The sequence below is a fragment of the Ptychodera flava genome, chromosome 18, assembly GCF_041260155.1.
Source record: "Ptychodera flava strain L36383 chromosome 18, AS_Pfla_20210202, whole genome shotgun sequence".
In the NCBI taxonomy this organism is placed as follows: domain Eukaryota; kingdom Metazoa; phylum Hemichordata; class Enteropneusta; family Ptychoderidae; genus Ptychodera; species Ptychodera flava.
Genome location: NC_091945.1, coordinates 39,556,973 through 39,573,599, shown reverse-complemented (window position 1 = coordinate 39,573,599; position 16,627 = coordinate 39,556,973). Strand labels below are relative to the sequence as shown.

Genomic DNA, 16,627 nt, shown 5'->3' with positions numbered 1-16,627 from the left:
GGCACAGTGTAGTTTTGGATCTATTTTTCATGGATAATTTGGACGTTAATTTTGTACCAGAAAAAAAGCAGTTTTGAAAGAATCCAGACCTGCGATGACTGCAACTGTGATGAACAGTTGTGCAGAGTGTGTTGCCCGATGCAGCGGGAGCTGGACGATTTTAACACAGCGCGGACATTTTTCTAACACAGCGCGGCGATTTTTACACAGCGCGGACATTTTTTTAACAGAGCGCGGCGATTTTTACACAGCGCGGCGCTTTTAACACAGCGCGGCGCTTTTTTTAACACAGCGCGGCCATTTTTTATCACAACTGGAAGTTGTGATATAGAGGTGGTTTCAACCGGTGTTTGATGTCGTCCATTTCCGTAAACGACAAAAAGTCAAAAACTGCTGAACAGACTGCATTGATATTTGATACCAATACATAGACTGGTTCCAAGGTTCCAATTCCGAAAAATGGAGCCAAACGGAGTGCCGGTTAGATAGTTTTGGGAAATTTCTAACCCCCCTTTTTATCTAATTGATTTTAGGGGTCTTTCATATATGTAGTTTTGGAATGTACACCAATCCTGCATTGTGGACTGTTTTATGAGTTGTTGAACAGAAATGAGGTTTTGATGAATGTTAGAAATATGCAGGATGGCTGATTCGAAGTATAAGAGATTTCTATGGTCTTTTGGGCATCAAAAGCATTAAAAAAAACATATTTCATAGTTTAGATTCTCACTTTTGAGATGACCCTAGGCATTTGTTAAGTAAACATCCTTGAGTCAATATACAGACTTTGACATTCCAGAGATTAGTATCCACAACCTCACATGTTACAGTCTTTCACTACAATGGTATGGCCCAAACCCATTGTTATCAATGGAGAGTGTGGACCTGTCTACAGGAAATTGGGGTGAACAGGTTAGACAATGACGTTACAAGTTGTAGGTTAGTTATCAAGGTAGCACCAGCATAGAGTCCTGAGCATCTGTCCATGTGTTCTCACAGCAAATTACAGGGAAAAAATTATTTGAGAAGTTTCTCTCCTTTAAATAGAAGTACATTACAATTTAAACCTGTCATGGATAGATTGCTCTCAAATGATCTGAAACACAGCTATTGCCCATTAGCAACAGATCTATAGCAAGATTTATGTAAAGTTCATGAACTTACACAAGGTATTAGACAAAAGATGACCATGACTTTGCTACTTTTCAACACTTATTTCAATCAGATTTCCCCAGCTTAGTGTATAATTTTGTAATCTTAATTACTGTCAACTTAGCTTTACTAACTTATTCATACCTTATTATTCTTACACTACTGTTATACCTTATAACCACAAAATTTCAAGAGATGCATATATGATTGTCACTTAACAAACAATTTACAAATATGTCTTCTGCTTTTTCTCCATATACATATACATGTCTCTTTTCTCATAAAAATGAGCTTAAAATCGCAATGTGAAAAATAGTCTTTCAGCTATATGTTGCTCATTGACTTCGTGGTCTGTCTAATTCACAGTGAGTGTGGTTGTTGATAAATGCCGATAATACTAGGCGGTCATAATGTCCAAGCCCCATTGGCGGTATTTTTAACATAATGACCATAGGTCACTATCACATCTGGAAGTTGTGATATAGGGTTAGCTTCAACCGGTGGTGGACAGTGTCCATTTTCCGTAAACGACAAAAAGTCAAAAACCGCTGAACAGACTGCATTGATATTTGGTAGAGATATTCAGACTAATTCCAAGGTTCCGATTCCAAAAATGGAGCCAAACGGAGCAGTAGTTAGATAGTTTTGGGAAATTTCTAACCCCCCCCCTTTAACTAATTTATTTTAGGGGTCTTTCATATATGTAGTTTTGGAATGTACACCAATCCTGCATTGTGGACTATTTAATGAGTTGTGGAACAGAAATTAGGTTTTGATGAATGTTACAAATATGCAGGATGGCTGATTCAAAGTATCAGAGATTTTCATGCGCTTTTGGTAATAAAATTGATAAAAAACAACATATTTAATGTTTTAGATCGCTCACATTTGTTATGACCCTGAACATTACAGACTTGATAACATAACCCGCTGCAGGACCTGTTTACTGGCACATTGATTTAAAGACAAAGATCGTTTTATTTTGTAATAAGGACGTGTGATTTCGTAAAACATAGTCTATTAGCCTGGAAATGTGATTTTTGCGAATATTGCTTACCCCACTGACAAACAGTGTGATTTGAAAATGGCTGGAATTCGCTACTTCGGGACTTTGTTTTCTGTGTGCATTTACTGACAAACTCCAAACCCGCAGCACCTACCCATTCAGTATTTCATATACAGGTGTACCCAGAGATAGAGTAGTTTCACAATGTGCCAGTTGTGATCAAGTGCCATTGGCGCTATTTTTTAACACAGCGCGGCCATTGTCGTTTTCGTCCACCGTACTTGTAACATATCAGCGGTGTGGACTCGGCGACCCGGCTGTACCAGGCTCTGAAACAATTCTGAAAAGACTACGCAAGACAGAGACTGTAGAATTTTGTCTTTTGTCCATTCATATTCCTTGTTCACTGGCATTTGGCAAAACGATTGTCCCACGTATATTTCTAAGTGACCACACGATGTTTTTTTATAACATGCTGTAGGCTATAGCTTCATGTGTACTTCGTCAAATCGCAATATCCCCATTCTTGCGAGCCAGAGCAAATCTCCGCTCGCGCTCCGCTGACCTACGCAAAAACGGGTAGCGCTAAGCTATCGCCGTAAAGAGGCACGTGGATTACGACGATGAATATCCCCAGCTGGTTCCCTATGTGTGCAAAGAAATTAATACTTTTAGGTAACATGCAAGTCAACTTCCCACACGCGTTTCATCGAGCGGCTGGTCATGATGTGGATATGTCACAGATCGAATATAATCGCCGCCACTTTGACTGTGATTTTCACATGAGTAAAGTCAGACTTGTTTGAGTATTTTATTAGTGATATGCAGCATTGAACAGCTTAGAGGTGAACTTTTGAAAATTTCACTTTTCACAAATTACCTGTGCTTTGAAGCAGTCTCCAAGCAGCAAACTGTCTCGCGTGAATTGTCTTCCATAAAATCTATCAGTAATTTAGTAAATTATTTTTGCTGTTTTCATTTCGTATTAGTCCTACGAGGGATAATAAATGATATTTACAGAGCTTCCGTTAGGATTTTCAAACCTGCGTAAGGCTGTACGCAAAAGTTTTTAGCTCCGCTGTCAGCGACGCGGAGCTTATCAAATAGGTTGATTTTCCGTCGTCGTCGTCCGTCGTCGTCGTCGTCCGTCGTCGTCGTCGTCCGTCGTCGTCCGTCAACAATTGCCTTCTCCTCTGAAACTGCAAGTCCAATTGCTTTGAAATTTTATACGCAGTTCACTTGGGATGACCTCACTTAAGTTTGTTCAAATCGTAGTGAAATTTGCATATTTGTATTTTTTGGTGTTTTTGGTAAAAAAATCTTCTCTGAAATCGCTTGTCTGATTGCTTTGAAATTTAATATTCAGTTTACTTAGGGTGACTTCAGTCGGATTTGTTCAAATCATGGTGAAATTTGCATATTTGTATTTTTAAGGCAATTTTTGGTAAAAAAGTCTCTAAAAATCTTCTTCTTCAAAACTACCAGTCAGATAGCTTTGATATTTGGTACATATGTCCCTAGGGATGATCTATTTCAGATTTGTTCAAATTGTGCAGAAATATGCAAATTTGCATTTTTAAGGCAATTTTTGCCATTTTTGGTCAAAAAATGTATTTCTCAAAAAGTACTGGTCTGATAGTTTTGAAATTCGGTATACAGGTTTCTACAGATGAGCTAAGTAATATATGTTGAATTTCTGATGAAATCTGTAATTTTGTATTTTTGGGGCAACTTTAGCCATTTTTGGTCAAAAATGAGTTTCTCAAAAAGTACTCATCTGATAGCTTTGAAATTTGGTATACAGGTTTCTATAGATGAACTAAATGATATTTATTGAAATTATGATGAAATCTGCAATTTTGAATTTTTTAGGCAATTTTAGCCATTTTTGGTCAAAACATATGTTTCTCAAAAAGTACTGGTCTAACAGCTTTGAAATTTGGTATACATTTTTCTATAGATGAACTACTTGAAATTATGATGAAATCTGCAATTTTTATTTTGGGGGGCAATTGTTGCTATTTTTGGTCAGAAAATTTTATTCTCAAAAAACTACTCATCAGATAGCTTTGGTTGACATGTTCTTAGGGATGATCCGATGTGATATATTCAAATTATGATGAAATCTTCAATTGTGTATTTTTGCAGCTATATTAGCCACTATTTTCTGGCCACTTCATTGAGCTATCAAAGATTTCCATCTTCTTCATCAACATGTGTCAAAAATAGTTATTCTCTACATAAACACAGCGGAGCTATATCGGCCGCTAGGTCGCTTGTTACCTTCTCGTGTCTATTTATAGACAGAGAAGGTATTAGAGTTGAAAACCAATATGCTGCTGTCAAGAACTTCCGTCTGTCAAGACTTCCGTCTGTCAAGATCCGTTGACGTCATGCCATTGTGATGGGTCATATCATAAACTGGTGGGGGTGTTCATGGCTCAGGTTTAGGTGTGGGAGAACGATTTTGAGCTATGACAAAATCAAAGGGACTTAGCGGCATAGCCACAGTGTTAAGCCTTTCTCCAAGGTTTCTTAGTTGACTACAATCTATTACAGACTACTGAGCTGACGTTAGGGGTACTCACTTTGTGTTTGCTCACTCTGTGAGCGCTAGTGTTTGGTACTGAGTTGCGTGGATATCCCCTCATGGCCTCACGTGATCTTGGCCTGTTGCATAATCTGCAGAGATGATTATATGCCACCGCGAATCTGAAAACTGTCATTGTGTAAGCCTGTCGGCAATTTCCTTGCATTTTTTCTCATTTAATTTTGCAAAATGTCGGCGAGTACCTCAATATTTCAAGATAACCCTTTCTTCCCGATCGTTTCCTGGAGTTTCAGAGTCATATGAACGAAAATGAGTGAAAGTTTTAGACAGGAAAATCGGACGTCGGCCATGTTCAATGTTTACAGTACAATCAGAAGTTTACGTGGAGGAATTAACCAACAAACACTATTCATGATGCCCGCCCTCTAGAGGCAGACCTTCGTATATGAAGTACCACATTTGATGCTTGTGGAAAGCTTGACCACACAATGGAGCATTTAAACTTTTAGAAAATGACAAACTGAATAAGAAGGTATTCAGAAAATGTCAAATACTGCGGAAAAATGCGCAAATATTCAATATAAACAGGTTAACTGACTGGTCAGCTATAAAAAACAATGAAAATGTTTATGATCAAAAGTTTTTGAGATGCGCACATTTTAACAAATACAGAAATTATTAACATTATAAATATAAGACCAAACTATTTTTTCAGGGATGGGACAGGTTGGAAATGAGGGGTGAGAGACAAAGGCACTCCTATTGCTGCATGTGGATGCAGCCACACCATTTCATTTACAGCATACTTATTCACTGTGTTGTGTTCAAGTTCCATATTGTACTGACTGTCATACAAGGATAACATCAGCAAATCAAATCAAATTAGAAAAGGATCAATGCTGTTGTGTGGATTTTGCTGAACATGGCTGATTTTAATATTTCGCCCTATATATTTGGTATCCAGCAAAGGCATATTTTGATGTAAAGTCAAAATTAACACTACATTGCTGACAATATATTTTACCGTTTCTGCATGAACTTTTCTTTTTTAAATTATAGTATATTAGTACTTCAAACAGATTAACAGTTATCGTGATGTCAACCCATAATTTTACATCACAAAGACTGTAATTCTGCCAATTTTTTTTTTGTTTTTCAGTCATTTTATAAATTTTGCACTGCACAAGATGATTGAACAAATTGCAATGTTTGAATTTGTAAACTCAAAGAATAAAAATCCTTTGGTCACAGATTAAGGTAGCTTCCGCCTTTGTTTTGGTATTTTGAGTCAAAAACACGATTTTTCTTTTATCCCTGAAAAGTATTCCTATAATATTGATCTTCCTTGTGTGTAGAATATCTTGGTCGTGAAGTTCCTGTTTTTGGGTGAAATTTTTGAATAAAAATGTATGAGAGGCACAGGTGTACATTTTGGCGTTTGAGACAACCGTTAAGGTCTTGATTGACAAGGGATTACGCTAAGCAAGCAGCGTCACGGTATTCACATGCACTAAGACAACATCCGCTGTGAAAATCCCATTAACACCTACCGTTCACTGCGTGGGTCAAGACCATAGTGTGTACCTGGCAATTAGGCGTCGAAAGGTGGGTCTTACCGTTTTTCTCATAGGGGTGGCCGCTCCAAAAGATCACAATTTATCGACACAATCGGACAAGGTCAGACTTATGACATTGTTGACGGTACAATTTCAGATTACACAAATGGCCCACGCACTAAATGTTTTATCTGGGACATTTTTGTGCTTTTGTAAAAGCACCAGGAGTGGTTGATAAGTTTCGTAATGTTAAACATCTTTGAAGAGGCTGTCCCGTATACATAAATGGTACGTTCCACTGGCGGCCTCAGTGACAGCGGGAACACTTGAATACCGCAACAGACACCCTTCACATCTTCAACATTCAAGCAACATTCGGCCTCTTTCGGCCAAAGTTTCGGCTTCTTTTAGCCCCAAGACATTTCGACACCCCCGTTATGATTTATTTTTTTCCCTTCAAACTTATTAGTAACTGACAGACCAGTCATATTCATAAGCGTGACCTTTGCGTTCTGACCAGTATGACTTTTACAGTGCCGTTCAGGCGCTGCTTTTCAAACTTTGACAGTGTCGGCGGCTATTGCTATTGAAAATGATATGAAACTCTTTTCTCACGGTTTTTCACCATGTTCTCACAAACTTTAAAGCATGTGAATGCTGACACTATACTTCTCAGTGTTTTGATTTGTAACATTTGGCACGAGTTCCCCAACCAGGTAGTGCCGAAACGTCTTTGGTCGCGTTGCCTAAACGTCTTGGGGTCGGAAATTGTGCGGCCGAAACGACTTTGCGCCAAAAGGTCTAGAAACCCGACATTGTCCGTTCGATGAGAATACTAAGTAAGTTGAACAATTTATGAATAAAAATGAAATATCAGAAACTGCGGCACTGGAACTACTTGGGATTAGAAAATACAAGGTGGAAACAAATTGCATGGGCTTCAGGACAGCGACAGCAAATTTTCCCAAGGCAAAATACGTAGCGATGCAGAAATCACACGCCACAAACAATACTGCTTTGGTTTGCAGACGTTTTGGCACAATGGCAGTGAACTGATAATGTCGAAGTCGTTTCAATCCCGCGGTCCCGTTTTTCCTTGTCCCATTTCGTTTCCGGACCGCGCTATTACCCAATAATCGTACAATGCAACCACCCTACCACTAAATGAGAAACCGACCTTGACAAGGTAAAAACATACGTCGACTAACAAATGTTCATCGTACACCGGATGAATGTGAATCAAATGATTTTATGAGAATTAGACTAAATGGACACGGCAACATTGTTATCAGTTATCATGGCAGTAGCCAAAATGCTGCAGGACCGAAGACACATTTCAATATGAATTTGACCGTCACAACGTAATAACGTAATCGCCCTGAGTTTTCATCAACATGTCATCATTGGTCGGTAAACCATTGAATGAGACGCTTACGGGCTAACTACTTGAATACAGTACAAAACACCATCCTAATACTGAGATTTACATGTAATGAAGACGGGTCTGATATCATATTCGCCTGGAATCGATGGTGCTCATGTTGGATACGAACGACAGCAGAGAGTAATATAGATCTATCTGTGACGTATGACGCTTGACGAGCGGTCTATTGCACGCAACTTGCGCTTGATGAAATGACGAACTTTTCTCTATGTTCATGTTTTCTCAACTTCTCTTCTTTGACTTTTATGCGGCCGACAAGCGATTGGTTCATTTTAGCATAAATGACTCCAGAAACGGTCTTCACCCACAGAAATGCTGTACAGAGTGAGGACGAACTATTGTCTCAGAAATGCTCGTAGTTTGATTAGTATTTATCGGTTTTCAAGGCGCGTGAAGATCTAAAAAATGGCTGCTCACTGAATCCTCAGTTACCCTAACCGTAATGAATCACGGCATGGAACTGTTCTTTTTATCTCCATGATCACAGACACGGCAAATGTACATCCACATACAAACGCAGATATTTTTGTTGTCAGCCAATATTGTTTTCCCTATATCACTCATTGGGCTCGCTTTCATTCCGCAGCCGTGAGTCGTTTCAGATGTCGAATCGAATGCTGCCATAAACTTACACTGTTCATTGTCATGGCGGTAATTAGTCCAAGCGCTCGTGTAGACGGCATCGAGATGCCGTAGCAGTTCCGACAGTTAGGTCGAACAGTTAATACTCTATTTAAACCTTACAACTAATCAGTCAACAGATTTTGCATAATCCCTTCCCTGGCACTCCCCAAGTTTATTTACTCATCAGCTACTGTGTAGATTGCGCTCTAAAAGAGTACAACGCTCCCAAAATTCACCCTTTTTAGCCTCATTTGGACCACTGACACTGGTTTCAATGAGTGAATATACAGTTGAAGTTGAACACTTTGATTTCACTATCTGGTTTTAGTGTTTTGTCGGTTGAGTACATTGTTTATGGCCATTCAAAAGGAAAAACCGAACCAATTTACTAAATCGCCTTTTTCTCAGTTCGGCATTTTGTCACATTGCAGCACGTTCAAAAGAGTTTAACTCGAGAACGCGTGAACGGAAGTTCACCAGATTTTCACAGACGTTTGTCAAGTAGGTTGTCTCCAAAACCGTGTCTCAGTTTCTTTATGAAGATTTTTAAAGTCGAGTTATTGCTGCTTAATTAGGCGGCATTGTTAGACCAATCGGTGGATAAACTTTGACTCAACGATGTGAAAAAACTAAGGCCTTTTTCAAAATCTGAGACACGGTTTTGTAGCCAGTATTCTGAAGACCAATTGCCCGTTAACACCTAAACAATAGCCCCTCTCCGCTCAGACTTAAACTTTTTTACGTGAGACCTTCCATGTTCTTTACACTTTCACTAAGATCTTCAAAAAAAATCATCGCACACTAATTTTCTGATTAAACAAAATATTCATAGAAATAGCTTTCAGGTGATATATAATACTTGGGTAAAAGTACACATCTTGATGGCATAATTCACGTTTGAAAATAGGTCGTCGCAAAGGTGGAAAGCTACCTTAAATTATTTTAAAAAGAAATTTACTCTGAAACACTTTTAGCATATATTCTTTACACGGTCATGTATTTCAAGGAAAATATGCCTATTAAAAACAGTAATTTCTTCACTTTCAATTTTTTTTCAATACTATGACAATTATCAGCCATGAGGTTATACAAACACAAGACCAGATAAGCGTTTTTCATCATTTTCACAGGACTCTTTTTGGAAAATCCATTAAAAACAGTTAAAAGTGACTTAAAATGATCACTTAGTCATTTAATTTACAGATGCCAGGTTGTGTATTTCACATGCACTCAGGTCAGTAAGGAAGTGCGTCATTACTATTTTGGACTGTGAATTCTTATTTCTGAATTATTTAACTTTTTCCCACATTGAACTATCTTTAGGCAGTTTATACTGTAGCTTAGAATTTTTTTGATTGATGTATTTAATCATCTTTTGGGTTCTTTGGGTCCATATCCCACCTCATGCCCCTACATCATCAACTATTTACCAACAACTCCATGCCAACAACCAATTACCTGACCTGGCCACACATTAGAGAAGGTACAGCGTCATTGACGGTATTTTTTTTTATTGGCGTAAAATGTGATCCGTACAACGTGACTACATGTAAGTATACCTATAAAATAACTGTATACGCGATATCGAAAACTAGTTCAAAAGTCAATGAATAAAGTGTTCAATAACCATCAGCAACGACAATGTTTTTTCTTTGACAAGTTTTCTCTGTTCTATTCTCTGACGACGGTATTCATTTCTGACGAATTATTTAGATTACAACTTCCGACGATCTCTTTGCTGCCTGAACTCTATCATCACAACTCTGAAGTCAAATGCGCAAAGTTTTGGGCCTTCCATGGTTATCACCATCAGTTCATTTATGACATCTTCAGTCAGATAACTACGTTTCGATATTTTTAATCGTGTTTTGGGTACTAAACCCCCGTTCACACGGGACAGATGAGACTAGAATCACGGCTGAAATTATGGCCAACTTTGCAATATTTGGAAAGAGTTCACGACAATCGTTGTAAAGAAGCATGCAGACTGGCCATTAAACTATTATTTCTAAGGCTGCTTAGCATTACCTTAAATTGTTGATATTCGACGCAGAGATCTTCAGGATTTACAAGCCCTCATTGGGCGCAAGGGGGGAAATATTTTTTGTAATAACGAAGACTACATGACTACGACTACATAATTACTGAACATGTTACATTTCTATTGGTACAGCCTTGAAGGCAACAATTGGCACGACATAATTGACAGGATGTAGGACAAAATATTGCAAGATAATGAACATTCTTTATCAGCAAACATTGATTTTTAGTCCTGGATAAACTACGCAATATGGAGGGAAATCACGTGTGCTCATGTCTTTGTTATGGAGACTGCGCTTTTTTCAATGCGTATCGGATTACGCAGACGTCCATTTACTTTGTGTACTTCAGAGTAATTCTGCGTGAAACACGCAGAATTTTACGTTAACGGAAGCTCTGTTATTTATCGAAACAGTTGTAGAAATGCTACGTTAGACAAGGACAGAGAGGTGTAAAAGTCATGTCTTTATTGATCTCTATACATGTACCTATCCCGTTCCTCTGTAACTGCTGCTGTATGAGTGGAAATTACGCTGGCTGGGGCGATGACATTGCATGTGTTTGAGGATACAGTATATCCCATGATGTTTACCACTTCCGTGAAATGCCCATCTAATTTCCTGGCAGCACAAAAATATAACGCATTGTTTTCTGACGTCCGTAGGGACTTTGGCATGTGAATTAGCAAAGTGTTGACTACAAATTTCAGCAACGTCTATACGAGGGACACTGTGTCCGCAAGGCAACGCAACTCTACGTTGGCCGTAAAACTTGATAGGGTTTCGGGCAAAGGGTCAATCCAAATTGAGACAATTTAGAGAAAAATGAAATTGACAAGTTGATGAATATTTTCTTGACTGCATCAAAAAAACGGTAACTCTCACTTGAAAAAATTCTGGTGCAACCTACTGGCATGCTTTAGACAAGTTAGCAGTGCGTTTTTTTGCATGACCTCTGGTGCATACAATTTACATATATATGAATAACAGTCGCGTTTTGGACGCGTCCTAGACGCGTCTGAGACGCGTCTGAAACGCGTCTGAAACGCGTCTCAGACTGAGTATTGTCGTGAAAAAGTCACGTCGGAAACGCATCTTTCTGAACGGAAGTTTCGCTGCGTACTGTAGGGCCAGAGCCAACAGAACACGTCAGAAAAAGCTGATGCATGGCCCTTGGACTACAATTATTGTGGATAGTCATGTACCTCCCATCTTTTTATTAAAGGCACTGTTCGCAATCCCTGGGATCGCCTTTGTTCTGGTCTGTGAGAGGATTATGGAGGTGTGATAGCCTTTTGTGTTCCATTGAAATCGTAATCTGGTGGGTAAATTTTCTGATGAGACAATCTGGTGCCAACACATGCCTTTAAGCAAATCTGGGAGCAAATGCAAGTCAATCTAACCATACATGTAGGGGCCTGGTAACCTGGTTGTTGTTGTTGTTGTTGTTTATGTTTAAATTGATTGTGTTGTTGTTGTTGTTGTCCAATAAAATTCAACGAACATAACTATTTTGTTGTTGTTTCAAACATAATGTAGATGTCATAAGAAACTCTACAAGGACACTATCGTTGTTTGAACCAATAGACGTATAACATTGAGGACATAAATGTCTGTCCTAAACCCCATGGGCCCAGCATCCCTCACGTTGATTGGTAGGTCTTATGTCCCTATGTCCCATTTGCATTCATTCATTGGCTGCCTATATGTCCTCATTTCTTATTAATATTTACTGTTCCGAATGCAACTCATTCTTTGGCCGCCATCGGAAAAATGGGTGAATCTGTTACCTCAAACGCTTGTGCTGATCGCCTTTGTTACAATTTGAAGAAAAAAACTTTGTAAACTGTTACTCAATTGGCACGACATGCTGTAGTTTCCCGTGAGGCATGCTTGTACGCTGATTGCAGATAGGGTTTACCTTGTCGACATAATGCTTAGTTCAATTGATGTACCGGTATTGTAGGGAAAACTATGATACCCCTGTACAACTTCATTTACTTGTAGAAGCATGACGTTTACGAGGTTACTGAAGCATACCATATTGTTCTTCCCTACAAGATGTTGATTGAAGTAAGCATTTACTGTGTATTTGAGACCAATGATGCCAGTGCAGTCATAATAGCCCCAGATGTGTTGAAGTATGCTTCTGAGACTGGTCCGTGAGGCCAACTGAGACCAGTCCTAGAGTGCATTTTGAGCCAACTGGGAGTCCCATTTAGCGGTCCCAGTTGGAAGTTTGATCTGCCTTTTGACCTGCATTTGTACATGGTTACATATACCGTTAACGTTTACTTTTATGATGAAATATCATTGTATTATTTAATGGTCGGTTTAGAATAGTGATGTACCGTTGTAAGATCTTGCATGCTTTCATTTCATTAGAATGAAACATCTTTGAATTTTGCAGGAATTGGAGTTCTTTTCTACTTCTCTAAGCCAGCTGCGGATTGGGCAGAACAAATTAACTGAGGCAGCCGAGAGTGTAAGCAAATTGAGAGAAGATAGAAGAGGTATGTCAGTTAAGTTGCTCTATGTTGTTTTAAAGTAATAGGTGCCGAGAGAAACTATTGGATTTTTCCCACCTCAGTATCAAAATATTTCAATTCAATAAAAATCATTCAAAATTCACTTTTGTTTGCATGTACCGTAGATCCATCCATTTTCTGTCACCGGTCTGAGGCAAGTTGTCTTTTCCTTATAATGAAAGTCAACACATGTTTTGCAGAACTTGCTTTATCTGAAACATTAATGGAAAGCAGCTATGTTCAATGCAACAATATTAGCAAGGTTTAAACCAGAGTTTACGGAGATAGTAAAAATGATAATGGTAATAATGGTAATATGTACACTAAAATGTGAATTGATCAGTTGATATCCTTGTACAAAATGCAAGTTTATACCATACACCGGTACATTGTACAGAGTGATATTGGATGCAAACTTTGTGTTCAGCTATGGTTAGTTAATTTACAGTAAAAATTGTCAGAGACACTTGAATAGTGTCATTAAATATCTGAAGTTTGTATTTGTTGAGTAATTTTGATTGTAGGACTTCATGTGAAGCCTGGACAGATTCAGCAACTGTAAAGTTTTGCAAGACATTTGAACAGCGTTTAATAGTTTCACGTGAATGTTGTAGGCAGCACACGTATGTGTATGTAAGACTGTGTTGCAATATAGTATTCTGTAGACTGTGTTGCAATATAGTATTCTGTGTAAGACTGTGTTGCAATATAGTATTCTATGTAAGACTGTGTTGCAATATGGTATTCTATGTAAGAATGTGTTGCAATATATGGTAGTATTCTGTGTAAGACTGTTGCAATATAGTATTCTGTGTAAGACTGTGTTGCAATATACGGTAGTATTCTGTGTAAGACTGTTGCAATATAGTATTCTGTGTAAGACTGTGTTGCAATAAAGTATTCTGTGTAAGGCTGTGTTGCAATATAGTATTCTATGTAAGACTGTGTTGCAATATAGTATTCTGTAGACTGTGTTGCAATATAGTATTCTGTGTAAGACTGTTGCAATATACGGTAGTATTCTGTGTAAGACTGTGTTGCAATATAGTATTCTATGTAAGACTGTGTTGCAATATAGTATTCTGTGTAAGACTGTGTTGCAATATAGTATTAAATGTAAGACTGTGTTGCAATATAGTATTCTGTAGACTGTGTGGCAATATAGTACCGTATTCTGTGTAAGACTGTGTTGTAATATAGTATTCTATGTAAGACTGTGTTGCAATATCGTATTCTGTGTAAGACTGTGTTGCAATATAGTATTCTATGTAAGACTGTGTTGCAATATCATATTCTGTGTAAGACTGTTTTGCAATATAGTATTCTATGTAAGACTGTGTTGCAATATCATATTTTGTGCAAGACTGTGTTGCAATATAGTATTCTGTGTAAGACTGTGTTGCAATATCATATTCTGTGCAAGACTGTGTTGCAATATAGTATTCTGTGTAAGACTGTGTTGCAATATAGTATTCTGTGTAAGACTGTGATGCAATATAGTATTCTATTGGAAGAAAATAAGTTGGACCAGTTGTTGTAAGTAATGTGTCAAGCACCAGCATTTTAACTCATAGCCTCCCCAAAACAGGATTGAGATGGTCCAGAATCTTGATATAGAAATATCCATCTTGTAATTCTTATGAGAGCCCCAATGTTAAGTTACAAATAGTCTTGGTTTTCACTTTAAAACAAGTCATTGCTGATGACACAGTCCCCGCTCGCACCATTAATTGACAGGCACATGCACAATGTCTGTGTGCAAAGTTTGAACAAAATCTGTTCAGGGGTAGTTGAGTTATAATTCAAAAACAGAAAAAAATCGTAACAAAATGGCTGCCTGGCAACCATATTTGATTGTATTGCAAAATAAATTGATATGCATATATATGCCACAGTACTTTATCTATGTACCAACATTGAACAAAATCAGTTTAGGGATAGTTGAGTTATGGTTTAAAAATATGAAAAATTTGCAACAAAATGGCCTGCTGGCGGCCATATTGGATTGTATTGCAAAATAAATTGATGTACATATATATACCACAGTACTTTATCCTTGCACACAGTTTGAAAAATATCAGCTCAGGGGTGACAGAGAAACTGCTGCTGACGGACGGACACACAGACGAACGGACAGATGGACAGACCCAATCTAAAAGTCCCTGCCGGACTATGTCTACGGGGACTAATCATTCCATGTGTACAGAGTAAATAACGACTCTTCCTGTCAAGTATTAAGCTGCCTGGACAAGACACCTTAGCTAGCAAAGATGCATAATAGTATTGCTTGACAAATTTTTTTTTTTCTTATATTACAGGAAGTGATATTCTTGTTCCTCTGACCAGTTCTGTATCCTTTCCATCTTTATTGTTTGAATTGAAGTATGTGTGTGTGTGTGTTTATGTACATAACCAAGATACATGTATGTTGTAGTGTGGAAATCACAAAATGACATACATGTAGCTACATGTAATTAGATATTATTCCCTAATACTTTTCTTCATTCAGCGAAGGAAAATATGAGTGACATAATGACCGTGTCACATTACGAGTATTTTCCAAGCTAAACAGAGAAAAATATTAGGGAATAATATACTTATCACATGCACAAGCCAAGAATTTGTTGTTTTTGGTAAACAGTCCAGGTGATTTCCAAAATTGGCGTCACTATACCATAATATTTTCCCCTATCATTAGCCAATCAGCGGCCAGCACGCCATCAGTAAAGATTGTATTTCCTGGCAACCTCCACATGCGTCCTTGGTTACGTACGCCACACTGTGTTGAACACTCGCGCCGTATTCTGTCATAATGTCGGAAAGTTGTGTGGCCACTCTGCCAAAACACATTTTCAAAATCGCGTACCATTTTTAGTCATTTTTAGACAACCAAACCCCGTATCGCTGTGATTCCTGGACTCTGGCCTGAAGTCCTGCGAAATATAAATTGTGTACCTACACAGATCGTTCAGAAAACCCCATTTGTATCGGAGATGGCAGCGATCACAAATTCTACCGTTGTTGAACAGTTGTATGGCCACTCTGTCAACACATTTTCAAAATTGCGTACCACTTTTAGTCTGCATAGGACAACTAAAAAACAGGTATCATTTAAAGCTCTGACATTGCTCTTCCTTCTTGCAAAACGCCATACGCGTACCTACACAAATGATCTTTATAACAGTATTTTTAATAGAGATGACAAACATCTACAAAATGATTCTCGGTACTTGAGCAAAATCTGGGGGTAGAAATGAATCGTAAATGTTTTGAATATTTCTTCACTCATCGGACTCGTTGTTGGATATGACCTTCTGCAGAACACGTGGATTATGTTGACAGTCAAAATTCGTCGAAATTCACAAGACAGACGCTCAATAAGCGGCTCAAAACTGCCGATCACACTTGGTGGGTAATTTGTGACCTAGCGTGACCTGTACTTTATTGATGATGTAATCTGGTCGATGACTGGCTAAAAGCCAGAATATATTATCATAATGAGTCGCCAATTTTGGAAGTGACCCGGACTGGTAAAGTACAAGAAGTTTTCCGTAACAATTCAACCTGTAAACTTTTGAACTACTTAAGAAATAATATTATTACCCTGTGGGTGAATTGTCAATCATTTCTAGTTGTCTGTTGCGTGAGTGAGGAACACGGTATTCACGTTCACCTTTACCCTGAGCTAGAGCACCTCATGAATCCCATGTATTAAATCTTGATGAAA

General features: G+C 38.2%; 1 protein-coding gene across 2 annotated transcripts in view; it reads left to right on the top strand.

The window, feature by feature from the left end:
• LOC139117573 (prefoldin subunit 5-like) overlaps nucleotides 1–16,627 on the top strand; it is a 79,173-nt gene that overhangs the window by 25,467 nt on the left and 37,079 nt on the right. For both annotated transcript variants that reach the window (XM_070680808.1, XM_070680807.1), the window contains exons 2-3: nucleotides 12,783–12,885; nucleotides 15,219–15,250. In XM_070680808.1, coding sequence (XP_070536909.1) covers nucleotides 12,783–12,885; nucleotides 15,219–15,250 — 135 coding nt within the window. The remainder of the gene's footprint in view (nucleotides 1–12,782; nucleotides 12,886–15,218; nucleotides 15,251–16,627) is intronic.